The sequence below is a fragment of the Mastigoproctus giganteus genome, chromosome 6, assembly GCF_048544385.1.
Source record: "Mastigoproctus giganteus isolate SK-2022 chromosome 6, ASM4854438v1, whole genome shotgun sequence".
In the NCBI taxonomy this organism is placed as follows: domain Eukaryota; kingdom Metazoa; phylum Arthropoda; class Arachnida; order Uropygi; family Thelyphonidae; genus Mastigoproctus; species Mastigoproctus giganteus.
In genome coordinates, this window is record NC_143580.1 from 140,623,750 (window position 1) to 140,649,974 (window position 26,225).

A 26,225-nucleotide genomic window follows, 5' to 3' on the forward strand; every position below is an offset into this window, starting at 1 on the left:
TCTAGTGATATGGAAAACGTGGAGAAATCAACATGATATATTTAAAGTTGAAATGAACTTCATAATTGTCTAGTTACTGGTAATTTCAAGTTTAAATAGTGATTTTAATTTAATTCATATTTGTTTTATATATTTATAGGTTTATTTATGAAACAGAGCATCATAATGGTGTTGCAGAATTGTTGGAAATATTGGGCAGGTAAGAGAGTTTAATGTAACTGTTGTTGGGCAGGTTACAGAGTTTAATGAAACTGTGTAAACTATAAAATATTTGAGGGCAAAGGCCTCGTGCGAGGTAGAATGACTAACATATAGGTTAGTGCAAAACCATCATTTTAACGTAGCCATCTACCAAAGTAGTTAAATTAATAAATTAACTTGGCATCGTTTTGGTTATATCTCATTTTAACTACTTTGTTAGATGGCTAAGTTAAAATGATAGTTACGCACTAACCTATATGTTGCAACTGTGTAATTAATCAGGGAGCATCTTCTATTGATTACAGATCCTTTTTGTAATTTTGGTAATGCGGTATTCATGTTCTACATTCTGCATTTTTTATTCAACACTTTTAGCAGAAAATGCCTTAACCTTTTGGCAGGCATTAAGGGTTTTATGTTCCTCTGGGCATGAAGTCAAAATTATTTCAAAACTTAATTGTTTGAAATGTGACCCCACTTGCATTCTACCATCATTATACCGACCTCCTCATGTACATTCTAAATTTTGATTTGTATAAGACTCAAGGTGGGAGTTCCAAAATTTGTGGCAGCTGCCATGCCACCACTGATAAAAAAAATAACTAAATACAGTAATACCCCGAAGTTACGCGATAGGTGGGTCCCACGAAAATCGCGTAAGTCGAATTCGCGTAAGTCGGGGTACAACTTTGCATATAAATACATATAAATTTTACTTAATTGGGACCAAGGACTAACAAAAACACTAGTTTAGAAGAAAAATATTAATAAAATTGCAGTTCTTTATACATATTAATACAAAATATGTATTAAAAAAACAAATGACTTACGTTAAAAAGTTATTTCGATGTCGATGGCTTCATAAAATCTAACAAATTCGTCTGACGACACAGCGGCTTCTTTTTTTCACACAGAATTTCTTCGTAGCAAGCTAATAATTTTTTTATTCCTTGCTTTGTAGCTATAACGCGTTCTTCGTTGGAGTCTGTTTTCTAAAATTTTTAAGCCCTTTACAATTGAGCCCTTTTCAATTTTCAAACTGTCAAGTTTGCAATTGTCATGTGCTTTTCGCCGTTGCTTCATTTAGCCCTGTAGCACGTGCAATATCACATGGTCTTTCATTTCGCTCAAAGCGTTTCACAATTCCATATTTTTTCTCTATCGACAGAGGCGGACTGGCCATAAGCCTTACCGGGGAAACCCCGGTGGGCCGGTGTGATTTTGGCCATAAACCATAGTATGAGGCCACTATAAATTTTCCCGGGTAAGAATTTTTGACCCAGTCCGCCTCTGTTTATCGATAATTGCTTTTCTTTTTCTCTCTGAATCTGCAGTGTCTTCACCAGGACGCTTCCTTTTCACACCTTTTAAGTATTTTACTCATTTTTAGGGAATAAAGCACAATTACAAAACGAGGAGGCACGCTTGATACGCATAAACAAAGCTGCGCGCATGTAGCAACTGAATAAACAACACCATAAAGGCACTATTAACATACACTATTAACACCTCACATTTCTAGGGGTTACTACCATAAAACAATAAAAATCCAGTTGCGTTTCTGCTAGTGAAATCTGTTATAAACTAGTAGTAAACTCGATCTAATTGCATTTGCGATTATACCGATAGCTGGAATTGTGTTGGTTTTTATGTTATTATGGTGAAATGTGTTTCCCCTTCACTGATATAAAAAACATAAAAGCAGCAAAGTTGAATTTTGTTGATCTTTCGCTCTCATTCTCCGCCGTCGCACCGTATATCGATAACATATGAAAAACAACCTTGAAGATACGGGCGGCAGCGTTGCCAAACGAAAAAATCAAGAACCGCGTAACTCCGAGTTCGCGTAAGTCGAGGTAGCGTAAGTCGGGGTATTACTGTATTCATTTATTGCATATTACACCACATGACCTGACCTGGGACAAATAATTTAGTAGAGAGGATAAAACAGTGTATAAATAATATGCATAGCAATATACATACAGTTTTTAAATTCTATACAATGGGACCAACTGATGATGTTACAACAACAAATTCTAAATGGGAAGCATTCAGGAAAATAATAGTAATAGTAATAGAGGCATGTGATGCAAGAAAGCAAGCATATGAGCTTATGTAGCATCAGCCAAAAAAAAAAAAAAAAAAAATTCGCACAACCATTCCTTCTAAATGTTTGTTCAGTTCCTCCTTGAATTTATTTAAGCTGTCAACTTCCACAACGGCAGATGGACGTTTGTTCCAGCAATTAACCACCCACTGACTAATATCCTTTAATATCCATGAAGAGTTTCACTTCATCTTTTAGCTCATAGAAGTGCTTGAGCATGTGCCCTTTTCTTAACCATCAAATCCCACAATGGTACAATAAATCACCATATTGTGCTTCAAGGTCCTTTTAACATTTCTTTAAATTCTCTATTGTTCGATCGCTTATTTTTTAGAAAGTTAATACATTTTGTTACCACTTTCATCACATTGGTCATTCTTAGAGAATATGCACATAAATTTTGTTGGTGAATGAGACAGCGACATACTATTAACACATTAGATTCCAGTTGGTAGTAAAGGTAAGGTAAAGCAGCACCCATTATCAATCCACTGCAGGATGTGAACCTCGCAAACAATTCATGTTGAGGGAAGTGGACTATTATCTGCCATGCTGGTCCAGTGCTGGTTGGCAGATTGACCATATTTAGCAGTCAGGGGCTTGATCCTCAGTCTACTCAAAGAGTGTGTATTACTGCACTCCTGCTGTTGACCATTGGGCTGCGGAGGCCATTTGACTGCTCTCCAATTCTTTCTTAATTAAAGCAACAAGTCCTTTTTGAGATCCTACCATAGATGGCACACTGTCCATAACTACACCTCTCAGTTTTTGGTAGGGTAAATCGAAATAAGTTATCACTTTTCAGATTTGAAAATTTGAAAATTTTGGTTTTCAGATTTGATTTCTGAAAAGAGATCTTTACCTGTGGTAGTTCCAACCTATGCATCAATTTTAAAGCAAGTAAATCTTCTCGTATCGTAAAGTTTGCCATTATCCCATGTACAAATATAGCCAAATATGTCATGTATTTGCTATATTTGTTGTCTCATCTACAGCTATGGAATAAAACAAATTCTGGTGCTACCTGTTTCCAGGATACTTGACAGATATCATTAGTCATGTCTTTTATATGGCCAGAAACTGTCCTCTGTAATAAACTAATATTCTTAAACAGTCTGACTTTTTCTGGAGTTAAAATTCTTTCAACAGCAACTGTATACTCTAACAAACTTGCCTTCGACATTTGGTTTCAGTTTCTTTGCAGTTAGCTCACACACTTCGTAACTTGCTTCCCTTACGGATGTATTTTGATGAATAATACGTCTTTTGAAAATAGCTTGCTGTTTGCATAAAGATTCTTTTAAATACGTTAGCTTGTCTCTAAACACAGTGTCTTTCAATTTTTCATATGCCATACGCTTGGTCAAATAATGACATTCAAGGTTGTACTTTATATAAACTGCAATCGATTCTTTATAAATTACACGCACACGCGCGCACACACACACACACACGCACGCACACCTTCCCATTTATTTCCATGAGAAAATTTTTCTGTTCCATTTTTTCTATTCATTTGTTTGATGAAAAATTCATCCATTTTTCATCAAACAAAGCACATCTTCTTTGCAGCTCTTCTTTTATTATTATTAGTCATTGCAGAAAGGGATTGCTTTCATGCACTTTACAAGATTGACTTAAATAGAACTAAAAAAACGAACTATATTTATGTTTCTAGCATTCAAAATTATTGCACTTAATTTGTAGTTAGCATTAGCAAAGTCACATGATGCAAGAAAGCAAGCTTATATAGAATCAGCCAAAAAAACCCCTTATTTTGCCCATCCACTCAGTCCAAATGTTTGTCAAGTTCTGCCTTGAATCTATTTAAGCTATCAACTTCTACAAAGACAGATAGAAGTTTGTTCCAGCAATCAGCCACCCACTGGCTAAAGGCAAACTTCCGCACATCAGTCCCACAACCGTCTTTCCTCAATTTGAATTTATGCCCTCTCAGGCGATTATTTTGAGCAAGAGGAAGAATAAAGCCTTGAATGGTTTGAGCATGCTCAAACCATTCAAAGCTTCATACACCTCAATCAGATCACCTCAGAGGTGCCTAGTCTCCAGACACTGTAATTTACGAAATTTAAGCCTTTCTTCGTAAGAACAACCCTTTGATCCATTCACTAATCTTGTTGCCCTTCTCTATATTTGTTCCAACAGCTCTACATCCTTCTTAAAATGAGGCCTCCAGACCTTTATACAGTACTCAAGGTGTGGCCTGACCATTGCCTTTTACAAAGGGATAATCACCTCCTTATCCCTGCTAGAAAAATTCCTTATATCATTGACAAGACACCATGAGCTACTCTTGCAGACCGTCTGCACTGCTCAGAAAACTTCATATCTGCCTACACAATTACCCCAGGTCCTTTTCAATCTCTACCACTGTCAGTGTGGTTCCACAGAGTTGATACGTTACTCTGGGATTACTGCTTCCCATATGTAGTACTTTACATTTGTCAATGTTAAACTTCATTTGCCACCTCTCAGCCCATCTGCTCAAATTTTCTAGATCGTGTTCCAGCAGTGTACTGTCATTAGTGACAAGAACAACCCTGCCAACCTTCGTATCGTCTGCAAACTTGGACATTAAGCCTGATATATCATCATCAATATCTTTTATAAATGCAGAAAATAACAATGGACCCTGAGGGACTCCACTAATAACATTAGTCCACAAAGAGCAGTGTCCATTGATTACCACTCTCTGTCTTCTCCCACTCAACCATCCCTTTATCCATAGCAGCAATTTGCCTCCATTGCCACACGACGCCTCCGTAGCCAGGTGGGAAGGAGCAGCAGTGGTTAGCACACGCTTCTTCATTAGACCAGGGTTCGAGCCCGTCACCACCAAATACTGAGGATGCGGAAAGGTCAAGGGAATGACCACCGCATATCCCGGAGCAATATGGCCTTAGTTGCTAATGCTCCTAAAAACCAAATAACAAAAAAAAACAACCATTGCCACACTGCTCCAATTTGTGCAGCAGTCTTCCCTGTGCAACAGTATCAAAGGCCTTTCTAAGATCCAATATATATGATATATATTGGATCTTAGAAACTTTGATATATGATATCAAAGTTATTCTTTGCATCCAGTTCCGTTGTAACTACATCATAGTATCCAATCAGATTTGTCAGACAAGACTTCCCCTTAACAAACCCATGCTGTGTCCGAGCTATAACTGAAGTCTTGTCTAGATGATCCTGCAATGCTTCTTTAACCAGTGCTTCCATTAATTTCCCTGGAACAGAAGTTAAACTCACAAGTCTATAATTACTTGTGTCAGCTTTTGATCCTCCTTTGTGGATTGGGATCATATTTGCACATGTCCAGTCCATGGGTACCTCCCCTGAGTCCAGGGAAGTTCTCATAATTATGGCTCAGGATTTGCTTACTTCCTTTGCCACCTCCTTTAATATAACTGGATAGATTCCATCCACCCCAGGTGCCTTTCTTATGTTTATCTTCAACAATTTCCCCCCCACTTTACTCTCAGTTATTACAAGATTATCTAGATTATTGCCAGAGTTGAATACACCTTTGGCATTCCCCTCCCTAAATAACTCCTCGCGTGTGAATGTAGATGCAAAATATTTATTTAATTTGTTAGCTACCTGAGCAGGATCATGAACAGTTGAACCATCGATATCAAGTGGACCAATCTGATTCATCCCCTTCCTTCTAGAGTTTACATAAGTAAAGAACTCTTTGCTGTTTTTCATTGCATCCTGTGCCAAAGATTTTTCGTAATCTGCTTTTGCCTGCCTTAACCTCCTTTGTAACTTGGTTACAGACCAGCTTATATGTTTCATAGGCTTCTGCGTCACATGTTAATTTATATGTATCCCATGCATTTTTCTTCTCTGTCACATGTCTAATTAGTTCATCTGACATCCATTTAGGCCTAAATCTTGAACAATATTTTTTTGTTGGTATGAAAAGCCTAGTACCTTCCAAGATTAATTCTTTGAACGCTTCCCATTTTGAATTTGCTGTTGGTAACATCATCAGTTTGTCCCACCGTATAGATTTTAAATACTGTCTCAGACCACCGTAGTCACCTTTACGAAAGCAAAAACTCTTCACTTTACACTTGATGGTAAATCCCACTTCAGCACACTGTGATCACTGCCACCTAGTGGTTCCTTTATTTGCAGATTCTTGTTGCATGAAGAATCACTACTGATAATCAGATCAAGAGTATTATGCCCTCTAGTTGCCTCCTGAACATGCTGCTGTAGAAAACAATCATCCAATAAATCCCCAAAAGCATTGCTAATGTGTGAGTGACCAACCCACAAATTCCAGTCAATATCCTGGAAATTAAAATCCCCCATTATAAGACACTCTAGTTTACTGGCCCACTGTACATCTCTGCCCAATTGCTCATTATACTCATCAGATTCATTAGGCCTATAACACACATCTACTCTCATTTTTCCTTTCCCAGTGCTTATGTCATACCAAACAGACTCAACATTGCATTGTCCACCCACATCAATTGGATGCACTACTGTAGATTTTGTGTTTCTTAACTAACAGCATAACCCCTCCTCCCTTCCTGTTCTGTCTATCCTTTGTGTACATATTGTACTCCCCTTCCTGTTCTGTCTATCCTTTCTGTACATATTGTACTCCCCAAATTCCAGTTCTGCACTTCTTATGTCTGTGACATCATGTCCCTGGTATCCCAACAATATCTGCCTTTGATGTCTTGACTAGCACTTCAAACTCATCGAATTTATTAACTATACTCCTAGCATTGGTGTACATGCAAGTATCCATGCACCTATTTCTACCCTTAGTTACCCTAACGCAGCCCATGTATTTACTTGTTCCCAGCAGTCTTGGAAATTTCCATTGCCTTGCTTTCCACACTGCTGCTGAATTGCATTTCAATAGAAGTAGTGCAAGAAACACTTTTACCTCTGCCAGCGGCTACTGTTAATCTATTAGTCTGTGTATCCCCCCCAAACTACCAGTTTTCCAACCCACCTAACTCTGCCTCGATAGCATCAGCAAATATTCTTGCACCTTTTATTTAAGTGTGTCCCATCCCTGTAGAAGCAGTCTCTCCTGTTAACAAGCCCAGCCAAGCTGAGAAAAATTCTCCCTCGAGCCTTGCACCATCTCTCCAGGGCCGAATTGATCGACAAGGCTCTCATCATATACTCCCTCCTATCGTGTCTGGGCAGAATTTTGCAGACACTTTCAAATTCAATGCTAACTCTTGGCTTTTTCAGCATTGTCTTTTTGTTGTTAAGTAATTCTGCTGGTCTCCTACTCTTAATATCATTAGTGCCAATGAGTACAACAATATCACCCTTTGTGCCTTTAAAGGGCGGTATCTACCCTACAGCGTTATCAACCTTTGCCCTTGGCAGACATACTCTGGTCCTGTTTCATCTATCCTTTTTGCACAATATCCCTGACAGTAGAGTCACCTACAACTAGTTCCATTGGGACCAGCGCATTCTGCTTTGGGGGTTGCCACTGTTTTGCTGATGTTCAATTGTAAGCTCTAGCATTGATGTGGGCAGCTGGGAGCTTGATGGGCCCCTTATAATTTAAATCCTTCGAGGGCACCCACCTCTCCTTCAAGCTCTCATATAAGCCCATAACATTGCCGAGTTGGCACCTGATTTCCTCGCACTCCTTACATCGTGCGCACACACACAAAGACATTCCCCTTGGCAATATCATGTCCCATTCCTGATTTCTCCACAAACATCAAACAAGCAGTGCATTCCAACAGAATGTGAATCAGAGGATAACCTCCCCCCTCAGTTCTCCCCTGAGCCACAGCACTTCCACTAGTTTGAGCCTTTTGCTTTGCTGCTCTGGTCCCAATGCAGTTATAACACTATATATATATATATATATATATATGTATTTTGGTATCAAAACTTATGTGTTTGTATTAGTTTATGATGTTACGTTTGTAATAACTAGGTCACTATATTTATTTAGTTAAAAAAGTACATTTCAATTGACAATGAAATTTAATAAGATTAATAAATTTTACTGATTGATTGATACTACTATACTCGCTATCTAGTTTTCCATTAAACCTTACGCTATCTCGATTTCCGTTAAACCGTACGCTAGCACACGTATCTTTTAACAATGGCGGCAAGTTACGAATGGTTAATCTATAGACACGAGGTATTATTTACTTTCCAAATCGCAACCAACAACCAAACAAGACTAAACTAAAATCAACACTGACTGACCATCGCTAATAGCAAGACCTAATAAGGCAGTGCCAATGCATGTAAGCTTGGTTATGGGGGAGAAACAAATGCTAAATGCTAATTGGCTGTAATAATGGTGTAACTATTATGTCATCAATTCGTATGTATCCCGAATCATGATTAATGTCACAAGACAAGCATATCCTGAACATTTTTAAACCAATCATATCTAGTGCTGTTTTTGTTATTTGTTCTTTTAGGAGTTAGCAACTGAGGCCATATTGCTCTGGCGATATGCGGTGGTCATTCTTTTGACCTTTCTGCATCCTCCTTATTTGGTCGTTACGGGCTCGAACCCAGGTCTAATCAAGAAGCATGTGCTATGCACTGCTGCTCCTGCCCACCTGGCTACGGAGGTGCCATATCTAGTGCACCAATGTGACTTACCTTCTTCTTTTTACTGTTTATATATAAAGAGGCTTTACGGCTTTTTCCTTGCGTTATTTGCCAGAGCTTCTCATAATCTACCTTACCTTGCCTAACCTCTTTGTGACGATTACAGACTAGTATATATTTACTGCAGGCTTCTGTATCACTTGATAATTTATATAAATTCCATACATTTTTCTTCTCTGCCACAATTCTCAGTTCATTTAATGTCCATTTAGTCTAAGTCTTGGACAGCATCTCTTAGTTATTATAAAAAGCCTAGTGGCTTATATGATAACATTCCTGAATGCATCCAATTTAGAATTTGTTGTTGTTGGCACTTTCATTTGTTGTTCCCACAGCATAGAATTTAAAAAACCACTGAGACCATTGTTTTCACCTTTGTGGAAGAAATTTCTCTTTCCTTTTTCCCTTTACAGTAGTTATCTTTTTTTCTTAAAGAGACCCCCAAAAATTGTATAAACTTCAGGCCCCACAAAACCTGGATTTGCCCCCCTGCCTACATTTCACAAAAAAAAACCCACAGGATTAGTTGTGTTCAGTGCAATTTATGATAAGTTTATTGTCCTTGTGGTGTGAAGCTGTGAGTAATCAGTGGCTTTGAGTAAGATGCCAAAAATATCAGTGTAAATGAGAGGATGTATAAGCAAGGTTTTCCATGTATTCTAAAATCTGAAAAATGCATTTGGCTTGTGTACTTTGATTTTTCAATTTTAAATGGCAGAAAATGTGATGTAATCAGAATTCACAAACAAATAAGCATAACAAACAGCATGCAAGAAATGCAAAAATAGATGTAGCATTCATAGTGATAATGATGTCATGCTGAATGGTTATTTGCACCTTGGCTTGCGACATCTTCCTCTGAGTTGTGCTGATCATACAGGTGTGTTTTTCAGAAATATGAATCCAGGCATTGTCTCACTGTGGTGACCTTTTGTAATAATAATAATAAAAAAACATAAAAATTCATCAAATCAAAAAGCAACTTGCTGTAATCAGCTATGGAGCCACTTCCATTATCAACTTTGGAATATAACTACTGCAAACAGCATTGGGCATCTTCTGAATAAACTGAAATAATCTTATGCTTTAAGGTTATTCAGAAGATGCTGTTTTGAATATCAGAAGATATTCAAATAGTGTTCTGAAGAGATTCCTTCACAAAACTGTGTGACATTTAGTATTGTTGTTGATGTGCCTGTTATGGAAGGCCTAAAAATTGAGTTAGGAGGGGTATTATAGTCCAGCAATTTGGATGGCAACCTGCACAGAATTGCTTGTGCATATATACTAGTTCATTGTCCAATTTTAGGGTAGCTAGTCAGTTGTATCAGGTATAATTAGCCATCTTCCTGGAAGTGTTTGTGTAAACTGTAGTGAAAAGTGAAAGCATGAAAATGCCCAAATTTATTTTTCGGAAAACCACTAAGAGCCAGAAAATTGTATATAATGTTACTGAGTATTTATGTTCAAGAGAGTTAGATTTTGATATAAATTATAACAAAGCTACAACTGAAACAAAAAGAGTTTCCGAAACCACAGTTAAAAAAAAAAGTGTTAAAAGATGCTAAGTAAGTTATGGAACATTGATGGAAAATTAAGTTTATTACTCCTACTGTGTAGAACTGGTGAAAAGAATAGAAATAGATGATTTTACAATATGCGCTATTTGTCGCAAAATCTCAATTCATATGCTAAAAACATTCCTGTTCCTTTAAATAAACTTTTCTCTGTAGTAAAGGAGGATTTAAATTTGGACTGCAGCAAGGATCTTCTTAGAAAAACTAAAGAGATCGGTAAGTGGAAAAAATGCCAGTCTAGAAGGAAAATATTAATTGAGAAATCGGAAATGGCATCATTGCTGTATCAATATAAAGATGAGAAATGCTAGATCTGATGGAAAACAAATAATATATCTTCATGAAACGTATTTGCATTTCATGCACACATTAGGAAGTTGTTGACAATCAGAGGTTAAAAATGATATGCTTACAGCAAGTGGAAAGGGCTCATGATTGGTTATTATTCACACTGGTAGAGATAAACACTTTGTAAATGATGTCTTACTAATTTTTAAATCGAGGCAGAAGACTGGTAACTATCAAAATGATATGAACTTTGAAAAGTTTGGCAAATAGATTGAAAATTAACTACTTCCAAATCTATCTTTTAACTCTGTTATAGAAATGGACAATGCCAGCAACCATTCCGTACAATATCATAAAAAACAAAATTCAGCTACTCTAAAAAAAAAAAAAAAAGATATAGAGACATTGGCTACAGGAAAATAGGCTAAGGTAAAGAAAGCCTGCAAGAGAAGCACGCAAAAGTTCGATGAAATTTACCGGTAAAAGTACTTTGCCGTAACGGCATTTGTATTGTTGCTTGTTCGGTGGGTGCCTCCGTAGCCAGGTGGGAAGGAGCAGCAGTGCGTAGCATATGCTTCTTGATTAGACTGGGGTTCGAGTCCCTCACCACCAAATACGGAGGATGCGGAAAGGTCAGGGAATGACCACCGCATATTCCCGGAGCAATATGGCCTTAGTTGCTAATGCTCCTAAAATAACTGACAAATAACTAACAAACAAGCTTGCTTGGTAAACAGACAGGTAAACTTGGTAAACAAACAGGTGTTGTCGGCCTGGAGTAGAAGTTGAATCCCACGGGAGCTTGAAACCCTCTCGAAGTGGAGGGGGGGTAACCTGACATTTTTTCTTTAGAATCACTAATTGAATCACGAACAGAGTCATATTGGAAGTTCTGGCATCGTAAAAAATGTTCATAACGTAGTTTCGCCGGTAAACGTTTTTGAAGTTTGCCATTCTTCTCATGTGGGCTTCCTTTGCCTTTTTTTCCCCCCTTAATAAACAATTTATCCACTAGTACACCAGTGATTCTAAAGAAAAAAGGTCAGGTTACCCCTCCACTTCTAGAGGGTTTCAGTCTCCCATGGGATTCAATTTCTACTCCTGACCGATAATACCCACTGTATATTTACTGAGCGAGCCCCTCGACGTGGGCACCTGTACGCGGTGAGGGGACCTCCCAGTGACGCTGCTGGACTTCCAGACTAGCATCATTGGGATCCAACGCCCACAGCCCAGGTTCCAGGCTTATATCAATGGAATCCGGTGTGCCCTTAATAAACAATTTATCCACTAGTACACCAGTGATTCTAAAGAAAAAAGGTCAGGTTACCCCTCCACTTCTAGAGGGTTTCAGTCTCCCATGGGATTCAATTTCTACTCCTGACCGATAATACCCACTGTATATTTACTGAGCGAGCCCCTCGACGTGGGCACCTGTATGTGGTGAGGGGACCTCCCAGTGACACTGCTGGACTTCCAGACTAGCATCATTGGGATCCAACGCCCACAGCCCAGGTTCCAGGCTTACATCAATGGAATCCGGCGTGTTTGCCGTGCGCTGCGACCCGTGGAAATTCGGAAAGGGGGATCCTCGTGGTTGAGGGGCCCAGCTTCAATACACCACTTTGGCCCCTGCTTCGACAAGACGGGAGGTCCTGGAAGGCCCGGCTAGGATCAATCGGCTAGTAGGCTCGCCTGCGAGGGTCAACCGTGTCAATGCCACGCCCCTACCCTCATGGTCCGAGGGACAGGATTCAGGCTGGCGGCGGTGCGGGTATGGTGTCTGGGTAGCCCTGGCGTCCCACTCCCGAGCGCATTTATTGCATGCCGGGTAGTGGGAGTCCCTTTGGGCTCCGTGATGGGTAGGGAGCCCGGGCACTGAACCAAATAAAATTTCTATGAATCCTGATAAACCTATTTCTTCAGGGGCCCCAACCCGGTCCCTATCCAAAACCAGTGATAAAGAAACAGATAGCATTATTGTTAAAAAGAGGCAGCGAACCGAATTACCATCAGGGCCTGTCCCAAGGTTTTTAATTATGCATTCTACCAATGAGACACCGATTGGTAAAATGTCGCCCTTTTTTATTCAAAAAGGGTTAGACGGGTTAGCAGGTTCACCCAAATCAGTTAAGAGGCTTCGTTCTGGAGACCTTTTAATTGAAACTAAAAATGACAGGCAATCTGAACATCTACTCCGAACAACATCAATCGGAGGAATCCCTATAACAGTGACACCACACAGAACACTCAATTCATCGAGAGGTGTCATTTTGGAGTGGGACCTTCTCGACGTAACCGAAGAGGAAATCTGCTCCGAATTAAAACCGCAGGGAGTTATTGCCGTCAAAAGAATTACTGCGCGAAGGAATGGAAAACTTGTTAAAACCAGGAGCGTTATCCTGACTTTTAACTCTCCTAAACCTCCTGATGTGATTGAAGCTGGATACATCAATTGTTCAGTGCGTCCATACGTTCTGAACCCTTTACGGTGTTTTAAATGCCAGAAGTATGGACACTCTCAAATGGCCTGCCGTGGAGTCCTTGCATGCACTCGATGCGGTGCAAAGGACCACGAAACAACAGCATGTTCAGCCGCAAAACCCACCTGTATTAACTGTGAAGGCGAACACCCGGCCTACTCACGAGCATGCCAGAGGTGGAAAGAAGAAAAAGAAATTCAACGGCTGAAGGCAGAGCTAAATATATCATACCAGGAGGCAAGGAAATCGGTCAAACCCCTGAATATCAACAAACCTACCTACGCCCAGAAGGTAGCAGGGAGATGTTCCGTCGGAACTCAGACGGACATGACCATTCCTCCAAAGGAGTCTCACTCCCATCGCGCGTTATCTTTTAAGTTCTCAAAAACCTGCACAGAAGAACCAATCAGCTGCCACTCCTATATCAGTACCTCCTAATGCTCCACAAGCAACAAAGGAAATTATGAAAGAATCGAATAAGAAAGGGGAAGTCCCCCCCCCCCCCCCCTAGAACCCAAGAAAACGTGGATGTCGAGCAGAAGGAGGTACCCGAAGATTCAGTCTTGGAACTCTTTGCGGAGGAAGAAATGGACACGGGACAGCGTCCATTCTTCCCCAAAAAAGAGAAACCCAAGACTGATAAAAGTAAGCCCTCAGCACCTCGGAAGCCGCCTGATGGACCCACCAAGCCAAAATAATGGCTAAATTCCTACAATGGAATTGTCATGGATTCCAATGAAATATTGATGACATCAAGGCCCTCCTGCAAAAGCACGAGCCAGTTTGCTTTTGCTTGCAGGAGACATATCTAAAGGCAAATGATGATCCTACCATGCACAACATCACATTTTTTCGAAAGGATAGAATTGCGGATGGCTCTGTACACGGGGGAGTGGCTATCCTTGTGGGTAACCAGACCCCAGTGCACCCCTTGCTAATTACAACTAGCATAGAGGCTGTTGCAATTCGCCTTACGGTGGGATTTTTATTAACCGTCTGCTCTATCTATTTGCCACCTGGGACTGACATCTCCCAGGAAGACCTTGATGATCTTCTAACACAGTTTCCTCCCCCTTTCTTACTTCTCGGGGATTTTAATGTAAATAACACCCTGTGGGGTAGTGCTAACATCAGTGGAAGGGGACGAGTCATAGAGCATATGCTAAATGACAATGATCTTTCCCTTCTAAATACTGGAACAAATACCTTCTTCCACATGCCTACCCGTATTTTTTCTGCCATTGATTTCTCTATCTGCTCCCCTTCTCTACTCCCTTCACTCACTTGGGAAGTGGAGGAGAATCCATACGGAAGTGATCACTTCCCTGTGATAACCTCGTTATACAGTGGGAGACCATGTCTTCCCTTCAGGTTACCACGGTGGAAGATTGATCAGGCTGACTGGACTGCCTTCCAACATCAGGCAAATTTTAATCTTAGCACAGTCAGTCAAGAGCCTATCAATGATGCAGTTAAGTACATCACAGAAAATATTGTCCAAGCAGCTGCGAATGCTGTTCCAAAAACATCTGCCCGGTTTCCACCATGTCCCAAACCTTGGTGAAATTCACAATGCACAGCAGCAAAAAAGGCTCAAAACAAGGCGTGGGGGATATTTCGCCAATATCCTACCACGAACAACCTTATAGCCTTCAAACGTGCACGAGCCAAAGCACGCTACATCCGTCGTCAGAGTCAAAAGGAATCGTGGATCCATTTTACATCATCTATTAACCAGTCTACCAGCTCTAAGGTAGTCTGGGATAAAATCCGGAAAATGAAGGGAAAATATACATCCCACCCTTCTTAATCGTGGATCCATTTTACATCATCTATTAACCAGTCTACCAGCTCTAAGGTAGTCTGGGATAAAATCCGGAAAATGAAGGGAAAATATACATCCCACCCTTCTTCAATCCTAGATTATAATGGATGCGCTATTGCAGATCCAACTGCAATAGCCAATTCTCTTGGGGAAACATTCTCTAACATCTCTGCAACATCTTCGTATTCCCCAGAGTTCCTGGTCCTGAAATATAAAATCGAAAAACAGGCACTTAACTTTAAATCTAAGAGCATTTATCCCTACAATGGGGATTTCACTATTCAGGAACTGAAAAGAGCCCTCGCTCTTTCCAAAGCAAGTGCCATTGGACCAGATGGCATCCATTATGAAATGATTAAACATCTTTCACCAAAATCTATGGATTGTCTGCTCCTTCTGTATAACAGAATCTTTACTGAATGGCAGTTTCCGGACTCCTGGCGAAAGGCAATCGTTCTTGCTTTTCCTCCAACATCCAGTGCGGCTTCCGAATGAACCGGTCCACTTTGGACCATCTTACTAGACTGGAAACATCCATCCGGGATGCTTTCCTAAAACGCGAACACTTGGTGTCAGTGTTCTTTGATATGGAGAAAGCGTATGACACAACTTGGAGATTTGGCATTTTAAAAGATTTACATAGCCTAGGCCTTAGAGAGCATCTCCCCCTTTTTATTCAAAACTTTTTAGCCAATCGATCTTTCCAAGTTCGTGTAGGATCCTCACTCTCTCGTTCCTTCAGCCAAGAGGAGGGAATACCACAAGGATCAGTATTAAGTGTCATGCTTTTCGCCATCAAAATAAATTCCATCACAGAACAACTTCCTCCAACTGTAAACAGTGCCCTCTATGTTGATGACTTTAGCATTTTTTGTCAGTCATGCAACATGAGGGGTTATTGAAAGACAACTGCAAAAAGCCATTGATCGCCTCAATTCCTGGGCACTTACTAATGGCTTCAGGTTCTCGCCGGAGAAGACTGTTTGCGTACACTTTTGTCGTAAGCGTAATCTTCATCCTGAACCCGAATTAAGGCTCGGACAAAATGCTATTCCAGTAGCAGGGGACACAAAATTCTCGGGACTCATATTTGATAAAAAACTGACATTTCTGGATCACATCCGTCAACTCTGCACAAAGTGCACACGAGGGCTTAATATTCTCCGCTCGCTCTCCTCTACATCTTGGGGAGCAGACCGATGCACCCTTCTACGGCTTTACCGTGCACTTGTGCGATCCAAATTAGATTATGGGTCCCAGGTATATTCCTCAGCCAGAGACAGTGCCCTTCGATGGCTGGATCCTGTCCATGATCAGGCTCTCCGTATCGCTACTGGAGCATATCGCACATCTCCTGTCCAGAGCTTATACGTCGAAGCAAACGAACCACCGTTATCGCTTCGACGTAAACAGTTGTCTTTAAAGTATGCTTTAAAACTGAAATCCCTGCCAGACCACCCTACGTGGCTATCCGTTTTTCAGCCACGATGGGAAAATTTGTACAATACCCGTAAGACTGCCAATCGTCCTTTTGGTATTCGTCTCCAAGAGCTACTCAAAGAACTTAATATCAAGGTAGACAAGGTTGCCCAAACACCTAACAACCCCTTCCACCCTGGCATGCTCATGTCCCGAAATGTGATTTGTCCCTTCGGAATTGGGGAAAGTCGGACACTCCATCATCTGTCTACCTGCAGCTTTATTCAGCACACCGAGCTGAACGTTCTGACTTCCTGCCAGTTTACACAGATGGTTCGAAGTCAGAATCATATGTGGGATCTGCTGCTGTCTTTACAGACAGCACTACGTCGGAGCAGATTCCCTCTGAATGTAGCATATTTACTGCAGAGCTGCACGCAATTGAGTTAGCCTTGGATCACATTAGTAAATGCCAATACCAACGGTTCATTTTATATTCCGACTCTCTTAGCATGTTACAGGCTTTAATATCTGTGAGATATAATCCTCATCCAGTTCTGTCTAGTATTCAGCAGAAGATTCACTTCCTCTGTGGACGTGAATATGATATCCGCTTCTGCTGGATTCCCAGCCACATTGGGATTACGGGAAATGATTTGGCTGACGCTGCAGCCAAATCAGCAATTCCCAATAATAACTGCTGCCTGTCAGTCCCCTATGCAGACTACAGGCAAATAATACACGAGAAGATACACTCCCAATGGCAGGATTCGTGGAATAGACAGACTGCGAATAAATCATATCATATAAAGCCTGTAATTGAACCGTGGCAGTCTAGTCTGCGCAGGAATTGTAAGGAGGAAGTCGTTCTTGCCCGGACCCGCATAGGACACAGTCATTTAACTCATTAGTTTTTGCTGAGGGCTGATGACCCTCCTATGTGTGTGTCCTGTGGCACAATTTTAACAATTAGACACCTTTTAGTTGACTGGCCAGATTTTAGCAGCACCTGTTTTACCGCTTTTAATCATCTGACTGAACCTTATACACTCAGTCAGATTTTATCTGACAATGACAACGTGTCTGCTGTTTTTAACTATTTTAAATCAATAAAAGTTTTTAATTGTATTTAAAATTTATGTTATTGTTATCTCTTTATTGGTTTATTTTTTATATACCTGTTACTATATATCTGGACATGGTGGCCTAACTACTTAGGTCACTGAATATTTTAACTTTTTATAATATGACCGGTATTTGGCGCATTATAGCCTCAGTTGCTGATGCGCCAATAAAAACTCAAATCCAAACTCCAAACTGAGCGAGCAACAATACAAAAGCCGTTATGGCAAAGTACTTTTACCGGTAAATTTTATCGAACTTTTGCATGCTTCTCGTGAAGGCTTTCTTTACCTTTGCCAGAAAACATTATAATGTTCAGTTGTGATTTAAGGAAACTGAGTGGTACCTGCATATACAAGTCATGCTTCAGAATGATTTTCTAATGTAGCTTATTGCAACTCAGCTTCTCATGGACACCCTTAATTTATGTAAGACTGTGCTATGCCATGCAACATTCAGCTAATGTCATGGTGTATTTTTTGCAAACACTTTTTTTGGTTCTCACATATTTTCATATCAATATCCTGGTTATTTTTACTGTTGGCATTTTTTGCCACTTCTGAGTCCAGACTCAGATACTAGAACTTGAAAATAGTTGAACCCATGTAACTTCTTCTTCTTCTTGTGGGGTGTTTTGAAAGATAAATTGTTCCAACAGGAATAATTCATAACTGTAGTTATGAACTTTAGAGCCATGATTGTCCAGTTGTCATGAAATGGTCAAAGATGCATGTCATCACATTACTACAAACATTAGTTTTAGTCTTCAGGAACTTGTTTGTCAAAAATGGAGGGTATTTTGATATTTGGTAAGATAAGAATGTTTTCCACGAATCTGAATGTTATAATTCATAATGTTTGCAAAATTAAAGGATAAATCAGTTTCTTAGGAAACATTTCATGCTGAAACAAATGTTGACATGAAAGTAATCGTATTCCTTTCTTTTGAATTTTTGACTTTTTGCTACTCCTTTTCGGGCACGTCCGTAGCCAGGTGGGAAGGAGCAGCAGTGCATAGCACACGCTTTTTGATTAGACCGGGGTTCGAGCCTGTCACCACCAAATATGGAGGATGCGGAAAGGTCAGGGAATGACCACCGCATATCCCGGAGCAATATGGCCTTAGTTGCTAATGCTCCTAAAAACCAAATAAACAAACAAACAAGCTACTCCTTTCCTGAAAAAGGATCAGGCAAACAGTGGTACATATTTAAGACATTTGGACACATCTTGGTATATTATTATATAGAAACTCATTTGAGCAATGTGAGAAATCAACTTTTCCTAAAATCTTTATATTCAAGCCACTGGAGATACTTAACTTTTCTCCCTGAATAGCTATGCAGAATACATTATAGGGCACTTTGTGTGTATCTTCTTGTTTAGTCATATTTTTTTATTCAACCTTAAGTGACTTTTTTTTTTTATTGTACTGTATAAAAATCTTGAAACCAAAAATGCATGAAATAACAACTTAGATTAGAAGGAAATAGAAGAAGGAAATGATTTGTCTAGTTTTTCCATAGCCACTTATTACTAAAGATTCTTTTATACAACAACATTGCTTAGTTTATTAGATAATCCGTTTATGATTTTTAGAGAAACTATCGATGACATGTATTGAGTAGTTAATATAAATGGTTTCAATTGGTTATTGTAGTAAGGTTATAATTAATACGGTTTGTTGAACATGTGTATTTTTTTTATGTATTGAACAAAAAAAAAAAAATATATATATATATATATATATATATATAAATAAAGAAAAGTGTGTTAGGTTATTAAATTTCTGGTTTTAAGGGAGATTATTGGAACGCTCAGGAAACAGGATTTTTCTATTATTGGGCACATCCATCCATCTATAGTTTTCAGTCAGTGGAATGGCCCCCAAAATATAGATGTTAGCTGAAATAAGCATGGATATTGGAAACGTGCTGAATATATAAATAGTTGCAATCAACAAGTAATTCAGCTGTTCTGAATATACAAGGTAGGATCAAAAAGTTACAGGACTGAATTTTTATTTAAACATAAAATATTTACAGATAATTACACATCTCTCTTTTCCCTTTCCTGATATCTCTACACCCATTGTTTGTCTGATACAAAATAGTATTTCCTGATAGCATGGCCTCCAAGAACTTAATTTTTTATTGTTTTGTTTCTTCTGTCAACAGCCATACAGTTAAGACAAATTTTCAAAATTGAAATCCTATCAGAGAAAACATCTTTTATGACAGAAAATGTAATTTCTACATTAACTGATGTGATAGGAAGCCTATGAAATACATTCTACATTCATTGGATTTTCATCAATTTCAACGCAATCTTCAGTAACCATAATCTAATTTTTTTCTCTAAGTCTTAAATAACAGAAAACACTATCACTCCCCCCCTCTCTCTCTCTCTCTCTCTCTCTCGTTATGACTTTAATAGCTACAGCTAATTTTAGTCAGAATATCACAAACTACTTGTGAAAATTGCATCATAGTCTCATCTATTTTGTCAAGTAATGTAATTGCATTCAGGAAGTTTGAAAAGTGGGCAGTCCAGATGTTGTTGTATGGACTGACTTCTTTGGCAGCAGATATTTCATGTTGCACTCTTAAAATGCATCCTCTATAACCAGAATACTGAAAATGTCTTTAACCTTGTCAAATGTTTTTTGCATAGTAATATGCACCAGTGATATGTATTCTCCAACCTATTCAGAATGGTTTTAGGAGGCCATGCAAATCCATTTGTAATTTCCTTGAACACCCGAAGATGTGATTTAGTTTTTACAAAAATCTTGCATTAGGAAAATTATGAAGAAATAAGTTACGTATTCTTCTGAAATGTGGTGAGAGGCATGTATTAAACATGTTGTGCAAAGCAGTGAAAAGAAAAGAATTTAAAGAGCTTGTGCCAGTTCCTTCAAGTAATGTGCTGTTGGTCAGGACAGCATGACATTATCATGCTTAATTCTGTCCAGCCAAGACATATAAAGAAGATTTGTTGGGCCGAGATGAACAGTTAATCTATTTGCTTTTTCAGGTGGTTCAGATATAAGTAAATATGGTTTTGTGAGCTTATTGTACTCCATGGATAAAAGTGGAAATCAAAATATGGAAATTCAAATCCTGGGTATCTGTAAAACAGAGCCTAATAATTGTCCAAAAAAAAAATTTGTTTTTTTTTAAATGTACACTCAATTGGAACATGTTCCTCCTTGTGTATTTTTACAAGAAATGTTTTGAATAAGTGTTTCCCCATTTTGGTAGAGGAATGCCAGCATCAAATGGAAACTGAATTTGAGTTTGCTTGCTGAAAGTTATAAAAATACATAGAATTCATATTCTCTTGTCACCAGTATTATTCTGAGTTGCAAATGCCTTTTGTTTCTGAGTTTTTAAATGTTAGACAACAAAGTATTTCTTACCAGAATTTAGTACATTTTCACACACTTAAAAAAATAAAGTTGTGCTGTTGGTAGTAGATAAATGCATTATTAATTTGTATAACTAAATTATCCAGTATCTAGTGTAAATATGGCATTACTTTGGGCATGGTCAGTAACTGTGAAAACATAAAACAAATGACTAAAGCAACAAAATGTAGTATGAAGTAACCAGTATATATGAAGAAACTGTGGTAAATTGAAAAGCGTAATTCCTATGCTTTTCAATACTAGCAATGTCAAACCTGGTGAATATAAACCGGCTTTCTATTTTTCATGTCTATTATTTATAGTATGAAAAACCTTGCTTTCCAAAACCTCAGAAAAGGAACCGAGCTATATACCCTATCAGTTTATTAACCTGGAGTGGCAGCACCCCATTTGTGGCAAAGATGCCTGACAAGTGCCCCCCCCCCTCCCTTTTTGGAAAATGTCTTCCTGATTTGAACAATAACGGTATTTCATCTTTTCTTAATAGATTGCAGTACTTACTGTACTTAACATTTTAAGTTAAAAAAATTATTTTTAAAACATTCAGTGTGTTTTATAACTTTTATTAAAAAAAAACAAATAATAATTTTTGCTAAAAATAAATAAAAAACATTAGATGTAAAATAGAAACTTCAGTCTGTTAGACTCTTCTTTTTTCCAATTTAAAGACTAGTTAAATGTTTAAAATTTCAAACTGTGCATGTGCCCATATTTCACTTATATTGTGTATAAATACAGGGCAATTCATTTGAAACAACATAAAAGTAAAAAAGAATAAAATGAAAACTACTTGTATTTTATTCAGACTTTGAACAAAGCTGAAATTCTGAAGTTTTCATTGGATCTCAACATGGCCTTCTACAGCATATGCAGTATCGGACTACCTGGGTTTTCCAAGTGTTATCTAGCATTTGTGGTGTGTTGATTTGAATGCAGCAGTGATCCTTCTTTTCAGGTTATTAATGTCTCTTGGACATTGAGTGGACAAGGTTCTTAATGTAACCCCACACAAGAAAATCAGATGGGTGGGATCAGATAAATTTGGAGGCCAATCAGTGGGTCCTCCATGACCACACCAATTTTCATGACATGTTTGATTAAGGAAGTTTTCAAATTCTATAGACCAGTGCAGAGGTGCACCATCCTGCTGCTAAATGACATTGTTCATTTCATCATCTTGCAACTGTAGAATGAAAAAAAAAAAAAAAGCAGTCCAAGTGAAGGGCCTAGCAAATTATCTGCTCAGTAAAGAAGAAAGGCCCACACCTTATTGCATATACCATACATTAACTTTAGGACTTGCCCTTTCCAACGTGTAAGAAGCAGGGTTATCTATGGCTCAAATAACTGCATTTTGTGTTTTGACCCTTCCAGACACATGAAATGTGGCCTCATCACTAAACACCCATCTGTTGAGAAAGTTTTCATCTGCCTCTAACTTTTCAAACCCAAATGGTGTGAAGGCTAAATGAGATACATGATTTGCTGTAGCAGATCCTGCACAATCTGCACGCAATATTGGATGCATTTTCAGATAATGTTGTACTATGCATTGGCAGGTAGAATAAGACACACCTGTTTCTCTTGACAAACACCTTAAAGACTTGCTGGGACTTGCCATGATAATGTGTCTTACATGCTGTACATGGGCTTCATCACACTGTCTTTCATCATGGCATGATCTTACAACAGAGCCAGTTTCCTCAAACATTTGACACCACCTTTCAATTTTCTATATGAAGGAGCTTTGCGAACACCATACACTTGTCTGTATTCACACTGAACACACTTTGCTTGCTGTTTGGTATTGGTGCCATTTTGAAATGTATGATACAGAAGTGCCTCTGTTGGTCGTATTAAGTAGTGATGTAGTATCAGTATACAGCCAACATTCCTTTTAATTTCTGTAACAAAACAAATAATAAAAATGATATGCTTAGTGATATAACATCATTGTACTTTTATGATGTTTTGAACAAATCACTCTATATTATTATTTAAAGAAAAAAAAAAAATGTATATTTTATACCATTTGTTATTTCCCGTTTCAGGGATAGCATTAGTAGACGCATATGATGCAAGAAAGTAAGCTTACACAGCATCGGCCAAAAAAAAAAAAACCTTTCCCATTTCACCCATCCATTCGCTACAAAAGTTTGTTCAGTTCTTCCTTAAATTTATTTAAGCTATCAAGTTCCACAGTGACCAATTGAGGGGGGGGGCAGAGCCCTGTCAGAGGATATACCATTCCACTGGCTTGTAGCTTCATAACCCTCTCTCCATGATGGCTGATGTCATGGTTTTGCTCTTAGCACATGATGTTGGTTTGCTGACACTGGCCTTGGGATTGTGTGGGATCTGCATGCATCATATTTCCCAGTGTAGAGTTAGCTAGTGCCTTAGTAGAGTTTCTATTATTTCACCCTGCCTTGTGGATGCTTCCCCTCTCATCCATCCCTGTAATCTTGCCGTTCCCATCCAATTCCTGCACAATCTTCCCTTGGCAACCCTTCAGTAAAGATTATTATTATTTTTTTTATGGCACCCTGACTCTAAGGCTTTATTCTTTCACCCCATCCCAGGGGTCAGCAAACTTTTTGAGTGAAGAGCCATTTTTGATCTAATTAAATAAAAGAAAATAATCCGAAGAGCCGCACCTCAGCTCAAGCCGGGATGAGGAGGGGTAGTTTTTTAAGAAATGGAATAGAGTGGGAAGGTGTTTTATTAAAAAAAATATACAGGCGGGCCGCGATTAACGTGATTAATTAGTCCTGCGAGCGCATTGCGCAAAACCAAAACACGTTAATCGAATATCATAACCAATAGGAAAAATTATAATTGGTCCTTGACCTTCTGGAATGTTCATAAAGAATTTTAAAAATACCTTTTAAATAACTTTTTAACTGTATATAATGTAAAAGATAATGAAAATAGTTATGGAATTAAATGTTTATTGCATAAAATAGCGGTTCTTAAACTGTGCACCGCGGAATATTTAAAATTTTCGAGGTAAACACAGCAATACTCGATATCTGTCGGACACTGCACGAACTATTAACTATTAACCATAACTACTAGTTTCAACATTTCTTATTAAGTTGTTTGGACCTAACTACTAAACGAAACTGTTAGGTATTTCTTTTGGTCTGGGTGCGCCTTGAAAAAATTGCTGAGACATTAAAGGTGCAGTGAACCTCTGACATAAAATACACAATGAAGAAATTACTGTTGCGGAAATATTTGATCAGTGTTGACTTTCTCTTTTCATCAATCCATTTCCGATAGCCGACAACAATCTTCTCTGGGCCCTGCCGAAATAAATATCGCAGAGAACATCAAACCTTTTGTTTGAGGTTCTATGCGATACGAAAGATTTCATCTAATTCTTTTACCGTTATCTCCTTCGTGGTAACATTTTCATCTGGCTCATTTAAAAATTTGAATTTTAAAATGCAAGTCTGCATTGACTTTATTAGCAGGAGACAAACACGTCTTCTTCCGATGGTTGATGGAACACATTGAGGCGGGCAGCAGGCAAACATTTGTTTATTGACTGTACAACTCGCGGTAAGCTTAACGCGTGATTCAAATCTTTTTCAACTATCGCATAAAAAAAAAAAAAGATCGCGTTAACTGGAAATTTGCATCGTGTAAAGTGAAAAGTGGTATCATTTTTCAAATAGCGTTAACTGAATATCGCGTTAATCGAACTCGCGTTATGCGAGGCCTAGCTGTATATTTTTTTGAAATATTATTTATTAATACTGAAAAAAACGTAACGAACATCCAATTAGGTATGAATTAATGTAACTTTTGCTGCTAAACTTCTTGAATGAGTCTCTCAACATCAGACGAGTATGCCATAATTTTCATCTTTAAACATGCTGAGAGACACGCGTTGTTCAGATTGTTCAGGTTTCTTGATTTATTTTCAATTTAGTTCATGTTCGAAAATATTTGCTCACAGAAATACGTTGCTTGTCGTACGTGCGGGCTAAAAGTTAAAGAGTTGTAGTTACATGTTCAAATAGCCGGAGGTTGCCAACCACTGCCCCATCCCAACGGTTTCCCGGAACCCTCTATCCCTCATTCCTGCTTTGTTTGGTGGATGCCTACATCTCATGCCCAATTCTTTGCTTCACCTCTTCCCATCAAACCCTCTCTCTCTTCCTGTGTTCTCCTAGATCAATAATTTTATTTTATTTATTTTATTTTTAACTTGTGTCCTTCCTAGAAAGCTTAGGTTACTCTGGGGTTGGCCCCTGCCACAGACATTCTGCTGCACTTACCTGGCCTGACTTCCCATGCTGGTTGACATAAACTAGGAATCTGTGGTTATTTCATGGGTCCTTTGCCCATGAGGCAAATATAAACAGCAGACCAACACACTCCATATATTTAGTAAACACTAACTTAACAAAAACACACACTAGCCCACATTATCTAGTCTTTACAGAGTTTTGTATTCTTCACACAGTTGATGGAAACCCTGGAGCCACATGACAAAAAAAAAAAAAAAAAAAAAAAAAGCTCTTGTAACATTACTAGAAATTTCATCACTTATCGCTCATTTAGAAGGTTTGGGTCCACATTCCATTGATGACTGGAGGAATTTTTAAAATCCTCTATATTCAACATTGTAATTTGCACTTCTATAGATATATGTACATAGGGGTTTGGGTAATACGTGGAGACCATTAAAATAATAATAATTGTTATACCACTTGAATTTAATAATATAGTTTATTAAGCTATCCACCTAATCTACTGTACGTCGAGTTAACATTTCAAGTATCTTACCGATACCCATCATTAGACTGTGCTGTTGGGGGAAATAAAACAGAAAGGGTTACCAATATTACAATTACAGTTATCAATATTACGATTACAATTACCAATATTATGAATATTACAATTACAATTTGCAAATAAACAATTCTAAGTTTGGTTTATTGTTACAATAGAACCTGATATTAAATTAGGCAAATACAAAGAGATTAAATTCTTATGTGCTGACAGACTCCTCTTGCCAATGCTTCCAGAAACCTGATGTACATACAGGCAAGACACCTGAAGCGCTACCTTAATGTATAGTAGTTTAGGCAAATAGCTT

General features: G+C 38.5%; 1 protein-coding gene across 1 annotated transcript in view; it reads left to right on the plus strand.

Annotated features, from left to right (window-relative positions):
• LOC150084621 (serine/threonine-protein phosphatase 2A 56 kDa regulatory subunit gamma isoform-like) overlaps positions 1 to 26,225 on the plus strand; it is a 387,095-nt gene that overhangs the window by 175,187 nt on the left and 185,683 nt on the right. Inside the window, exon 8 of the mRNA XM_090376516.1 lies at positions 140 to 199. Within this exon, the coding sequence (XP_090232642.1) occupies positions 140 to 199 (60 nt within the window). The remainder of the gene's footprint in view (positions 1 to 139; positions 200 to 26,225) is intronic.